The sequence below is a fragment of the Lacerta agilis genome, chromosome 17 (genome assembly GCF_009819535.1).
Source record: "Lacerta agilis isolate rLacAgi1 chromosome 17, rLacAgi1.pri, whole genome shotgun sequence".
Taxonomy (NCBI): domain Eukaryota; kingdom Metazoa; phylum Chordata; class Lepidosauria; order Squamata; family Lacertidae; genus Lacerta; species Lacerta agilis.
This window is the reverse complement of record NC_046328.1, coordinates 27,067,338-27,073,746: the sequence shown is the minus strand read 5'-3', so window position 1 is coordinate 27,073,746 and position 6,409 is coordinate 27,067,338. Positions and strand designations below refer to the sequence as shown.

Sequence of the window (6,409 nt, the reverse complement as noted above, 5' to 3'; positions counted from 1 at the left end):
TTCGAAAGCCAGAATAAAATTAAAGCCTGTGAAAGAGTTGAGACAGCAAGTCCTTTTCGTGAGAAGGGAAGAAAGAAAAGCGAGACTCCAGCGCCAGAGTGAATATCTAAGTCTGAGCTGGAGGGAAGGGAGAAACAGAGGAGAGAAGGCGTTGGGCTCAGACGCTGCCGAGGTGTGATTCCAACAGAAACGTCTCTGCTTCATCTCCTAATTCGGTGCAGCGTTTCTTTGGCTGCCTCCTCCACTCCCCCCCCCTTCCTCACCGCGTCATTCAGGAGCCAGTGACGTAGGGTTCCCCCAAGCCCAAGAAAGGGAGGGGGGAGGGCTCTGCAGCCGTGTCCCTCCATTGATCTGAACTAATCTTCCCGCCCCACTTTCCTTAGCATGCCAGTGCCCACACTCCCGACAGCCTATAAAAGATGGGAAGCAGGCAGTGGTTCTCAAACAGATCCACAGGCAGACACCGGAGAGAGACAGAGAGAGAGAGACCAGAGAAGAGGAGGAGAGGAGACGGAGGAGCGCTAGCCGCACGGATCTTCGGCAGCCGAGATGTATCGGTCTACGAAGGGAGCCTCCAAGGCGCGGCGGGACCAGATCAATGCGGAGATCAGGAACCTGAAAGACCTGTTGCCCATCGCGGAAGGGGATAAGCTCCGGCTATCGTACCTCCACATCATGTCCTTGGCGTGCATCTACACGCGGAAATCCATATTCTTCTCCAAAGGTAACTAACTGCCTGACAGATTCAGAAAGATCCCGAGGTTTCAGGGGAATCCAGGAAGTGCAAGGATGCAGGGTGGGTCGGGGGACACCTGAAGTTGGGTCTTGTCTCCAGCGTCTTTCCTTCGTCCCCCTTCGGGATGGTAGGACTCAACAGGTCTCTCTCCGTGGTGCTGAAGCACCAATGTCTCTTACGAGAAGAGCTACGGGGAGCTGCTGTCCGTGGTCCTGAAACAGCCAGGGCGAACATTGCGGAGGCAGGGCAGCAACAGTTGCTGTCCCCGGTGCTGAAATCCTAGCCTCAGCAGAAAGCCCTACACACTGAACTAAAAATCTGATGCAAAGAGCTAAAAGGGTCTGTTGTCGCTGTTGTTTAAATAAAAATTGTGTGTGTGCTTATCAAAATGACCGATTTTCCCTTCTCTTCTTCCTCAACAGAAGCAACTCTAGAAGGCTTGGAGAGCTTGCTTTCTTCCCAGGACTTGGAAGATTTTATGCAGACGCTTCCAGGCTTCCTTCTGGCATTCACTGGAGAAGGCAAACTCATCTATGTGTCGGAGAATGTTGCTGAACATCTGGGGCACTCTATGGTATGTATCTGACCAGCTTGTGGGTGGAAAGGGAAATGCCTTTACTGTAAAACAGGGAGATTGAATAATCCTCGGAATAGGTACTTAGTTAAGCAACAATCTTTAAGTTACATAAATTCCTTTTAATTCCTTCAGGCCTTGGTAGCCCTTAAATTAATCTTATGCCCCTTATAGTATAAACAGATAATTTCTAGCCTTCATAATTCTTCCCTGATGTGATGGTATCACTTATTTATCTGACCATGAATATCTGTTGGACACTGGGAACTTTGTGATGCTAGCAGCATTCTATAGTGCTTAATATGAAACCTGATATCTGAACCTCATCTGATTCTCTATCCTGCAGGTGGATTTGGTTGCCCAAGGAGACAGCATCTACGACATCATTGATCCAGCAGATCACTTTGTGATGAGGAACCAACTGGCATTGACCTCTCCAATAGATACAAGTAGGTGTCCCTTTGTGAAACTGTGCTCGGTGACATGTGAGGAGGAGGAGGAAATATAGCTGTGCAATGACTCTAAAGTAGAGAGATGACAGATTAAAAGTTGGCCTGCAAGTCCTAGAATAGATGATGCCCAGCAGGACTTAATTCAAGCAAGAAACCTTCTTTTCATAATCTTCACTTAGCCCTAGAGCATGTGAAAGAATAGCAGGAGTGAGAGTGCCTTTGAGCATATAATAGCTGAGCAAGCACCTGCACTTTGGGTCTTAGAGGAGGGATAGGGAACCTGTAAGCCCCCCCCCCCCAATGCTGCTGGACTCAAACTCTCATAAGCTTCAAGAAGCATGGCCAATGGTGAGAATGATAAGAGTTGTAGTTCATCAAGAACTGGAGGGCTACAGGTTGCCCATCCCTGGCTCAGGGCTTGATCCAGAAATGTTCAAACCCCATTTCTCCCCCCCCCCCAACAAAAGTTCAACATTGAAGCCTAGAAATGCAATGCCATGTAGAAATGACAATAACTTGCCTAGACCTCAGAATCCATGAAAGTAGAACTGTCTCATGTTTTATGCTTGAGATTGGCTTAACAGTGTGACTATGCCAACTGGGTGATATTTCTGTGGCTCCTCTAACTCATCAATGCTCTTTTCTTTACTTTTTACAAAAACTCCAGGCAGACTCTTCCGCTGCCATTTCAACACTTCCAAGACAATCCGGCGGCAAAGTTCCGGGAACAAGCTGGTCCTTATCCGAGGGAGGTTCCACCAGCCCCCACCCGGCTCTTACTGGTCAACTAATCCTGTCTTCACTGCTTTCTGCACTCCTCTGGACCCCAAGCCCAGAATCAGCCAGAATTCTTTCTTCTTGACTTATTTTGAGAGTCGCCACACAAAAGACTTGGCCATTGTGGACATCTCTGAAAGGTGAGCATGTGTTCTGGGAATAGGGAATCTTGGGACCTTGGAGGGGATTGGAAAAGTTTGGAGAAGGGCCTTGAATTGACTAGTGAGAGCCACAATGTTGACAACGGGAGCTGCATGTCTAGCAAGGGGTGGTGGTGAACTGTTTTAGTTGAGCAATATAAACCATTACAATCCAAAGTGCTCACCTCTCTCTTCCCAACTTTGCTGTTTTCTAGTGTGATCTTCCATTTGGGCTTTGAGAAAAGTGAGCTGTTTTGCAAGTCATGGTACAGCCTGATCCATCCAGAAGATCTCAGCCATGCGTCAACCCAGCATTACAGGCTGTGTAAGTATCTTGTCCCTTCTATTGTCCAGGTTTCCCACCACATTTGCTGATTTGCAGAGCTGTTTCCTTGGATGGGACCGTTGATCTAATCTTTCCTGATGTGCTTCTTTTCCCAGTGGGTGACACAAGTGAAACTCAAGCTGAAATGGTCGTTCGGCTCCAAACCAAAGATGGCATGGATTGGATATGGACCTATTCACTGCTCCACATGGAGAATGCTGATGTTCCTATCACTTCCCACAACTATATAATCAGGTAAATACCAAGAGGCTTGTCTCCGGCTGTAGGTGGGTGGTTCTGAGACCTACCTTGCTTCTTAATCAGTTTAGTAGTGGGTAGAAATGTTGAGACTTCCCTTCCATCACTTCTTGCCTTCTGTAGGCCACAAGCAGGAGTGTTCATGTGCCATCTAAGGGGCAGGTTTTGGTCCTCAAAGAAGCACAGGCGGGGAGGGGGATGTGCCTAGGATTGTTACTAAGCCCAGCAAGTTGGGAATAAGGAAGGCCACAAGAGTGCAAGGTGTATTCAGCACTGCCACTGCTTCTCTGATGGATGGTGCCTCATGGTCTATCTTTTTGTGTCCCTTAATGACACCCAATGAATTTGCCTTTATATATATATATACCATCTATCTAAATAACTGGCCCTACATTACTCACCACCATTAATTTTAATAGGTAGGCTCTGAGTATGGCAGACATTGGGTACAAGCCATGGAAGTTGCTTCTGGGTGAACAGTAACAAAAATAAGCCGCAAGAGTAGAATAAATAAAATGTGCTCAGGATCAAGAAGCAAAACAGGATCAGAAGGGATTGTTGGCTGGGAATAAGGCTTTTGTTTTTAAAAAGTTATTGTCATTTGTACGCTAGGAATTCATTGGGTTCCAGAAGCAAAAAAGAAAGAAAGAAAAGAGAGACAGGGATGAATGTGTTAAGTTCAGTTATTTGCAGTTATCTCTGCTTTGTTGAAGCTGGGGTCCCCCTGGGTGCTCATCTCACTTCCCCTTCCTTTGCTTTTCACAGTGATTCTGAAGCCTGGTCTCTCAAGCAGCAGCTCTCAGCAGAAGAAACCCAGGTGGCCTATGTCCTCGGAAGTGCACCAGCTTTCCTGGAAGGCCTCCTCTCTCCGGGGCAACTTTCCAGCCCTGACCAAGTCTTCACACCCGTAGCTGGCACCCCAACCAGCACCATTGTTGCGCCGTCATTTGACTTTGGCACCACTGGTGGAGCAGAATGCCCCTCTGCGTTCACAGAGACCAGCGCTTCCAGTCTGCCCCAGGAGGTGGCAGAGCCTAGAGATATCTCCTCCATGGAGGAGCCCACCCCAGGCTCCAGCCTCAGCCTACTCGACAAAGGCCCAGCATTCAGCTACGTGGTCTTCCCGACAGACTATGAACAGACCTTAAGACGAGACAACCTTAGCGGCTCTTCCTCCAAAGACTTTGTCTGCACCCCTCCATATACCCCACACCAGGGCTGTGCCTTTCTCTTTGGAGCCCAGGAGACTTACGCTCCAAGCTCCATCCCTACTGCCTCGCCTCCTGTGACCACTACGCCGCCCGCTGCCGCCACTGCTGCCCCTGCCACTACTGTTCCTACCACCACCACCTCTGAGCTGTTCTACACCCAGGACCAATGCAGTGCTCTCTATGAGAAGCTACCACCTACCCCGGACAGCCCTGGTAATGGGGACTGTACCGTCATGACCTTGCCTGAGATCAGAGGTCCCCTCTATATTGATGTGCCCATGGTGCCCGAGGGGATCCTGACTCCGGAGGCCTCACCCATCAAACAGACATTCTTCAGATATTCTGAAAAAGAGAAGGGTGAAATCGAACTGCTGGCAAAGCAGATCAGCAGCCTGGCTGAGGCTTTCAGCTCTGTTGCTCCCAGAGAGCTCGTCAAGAGCACCCATGTCACCCTCGGCGATTCTGCACTGGGCGCCATCCCCGAACTGTGCCTGGACTTCCAGCCTTCCAAGAACTGGAGGAGCATTGACTTCTCCTTGCTGGCCTGCCCAGAGGAAGACCTCTTAGAAGAGGATGCTCTCGAGACCCTTCTCCAAGACCTGTCCACCTCTCTGTTTGAGAAAGGTGGGGCGGGTGTGAGGTGCCCTCACCACCAGTTCTGCGGTGGGAATGTCAGTAGTCCAATCGGCTTGGACACCGAAGATAGTAACCAAGGGGCCTTGGCTGCCTCTCCCAGCATGGACCTACCTCCAGAAGAGCGATGCTTTTTGGAAGAACTGGCCTCCTATGAAACAGCCTTTGAGACACGTGCCTCAAACTCTCCCTGTGATGGGTTAGATGAGTTGTATCAACTCCAGAGCCACATGCAAGAAGGCTTCCATGAAGGTAAGACTGGGGATCAATCTTGGGAGGGGGCAACTTTGTAGCTTAGGGAAAGGCTGCAGTTCACTGGTAGAGCACCTTCTTTGCATGCAAAAGGGGTCTCTTCTGGTAGAGTTTGGAAAGACTCCTGTCTGAAACCATGGAGACCTGCTGCTATTCAGTTTCCAGGGGTTCCCAAACTTGGGTCTCCAGCTGTTTTTGGACTACATCCCCCACCATCCCTAGCTAGCAGCACCAGTGGTCAGGGATGATGGAGATTGTAGTCCAAAAATAACTGGAGATCGAAGTTTGGGGAAACCTGGTTTAGATGATAGGCCAATGGTTTCACTATGTCAAAGGCCTCTTCCTGTAGTCCTAAGTACAGCCACAACTGAGCAATAATTGCCAGGTAGGGAGTCAGCACTGTCAATACTCTGGTTCTTCTGTGACCACGTTACACAATTTTATTTTGGTGCAAAATCCCATCCCCTGAGAATATTTTGAAAATGTGTTTCTAGCCCCTGGGCTTTTCAAACATGATTCTGAAAGTATGTCAGGATAGTCTCGAGGGAGGTCGTCCTGTCCACTAACCAACCACATCTTTCCTTTGTTCCCTTCTCCCACAGATGGAAGCGAAAGTGACCCTTCGTTTTGAAATAAGTCTGTGACTTACTTCTCCGAGTATGGCATATTGTCATATCCCAAGGACCTTCTTCTGACGAAACCCTGTGATGACGAAGCAAGAGGATGTATTAAACCCAGCATCTTGGGATGGGGTTTTCGGAAGAAAGACTTTGTTGTTTTTGTTTGTTTTTTTTACAAAAAAAAAATTAACAAAAGCAAATATACATATATACATATATATATTGATTCTGAGACATCGAAGCTAAGATAACCGATATCAGAGCTAAGGGAAGGACCATTGTAAGTGGACTTACATACGTTACCGTATTCACTCGTAGTGAGTAATCTTGTATGTAATTTACTAAGAAACCCAAGGCAGGGCATCGCGCCAGGCTGCTCCCAATCGCCATTCAACGCAGAGTTGGAACGAAGCACTTGCGGAGCCAGTTTG

At 48.5% G+C, this 6,409-nt stretch overlaps 1 protein-coding gene across 1 annotated transcript; it reads left to right on the top strand.

Moving 5' to 3' along the window:
* Positions 1–229: 229 nt before the first annotated feature.
* NPAS4 (neuronal PAS domain protein 4) lies at positions 230–6,104 on the top strand. The gene is made up of 8 exons (XM_033136137.1): positions 230–724; positions 1,159–1,310; positions 1,657–1,759; positions 2,430–2,679; positions 2,895–3,004; positions 3,121–3,259; positions 4,028–5,358; positions 5,961–6,104. Exons 1-8 carry the CDS (start codon positions 550–552, stop codon positions 5,987–5,989), a joined length of 2,289 nt encoding a protein of 762 aa, XP_032992028.1. The 5' UTR covers positions 230–549; the 3' UTR covers positions 5,990–6,104.
* The last annotated feature ends 305 nt before the right edge of the window (positions 6,105–6,409 follow it).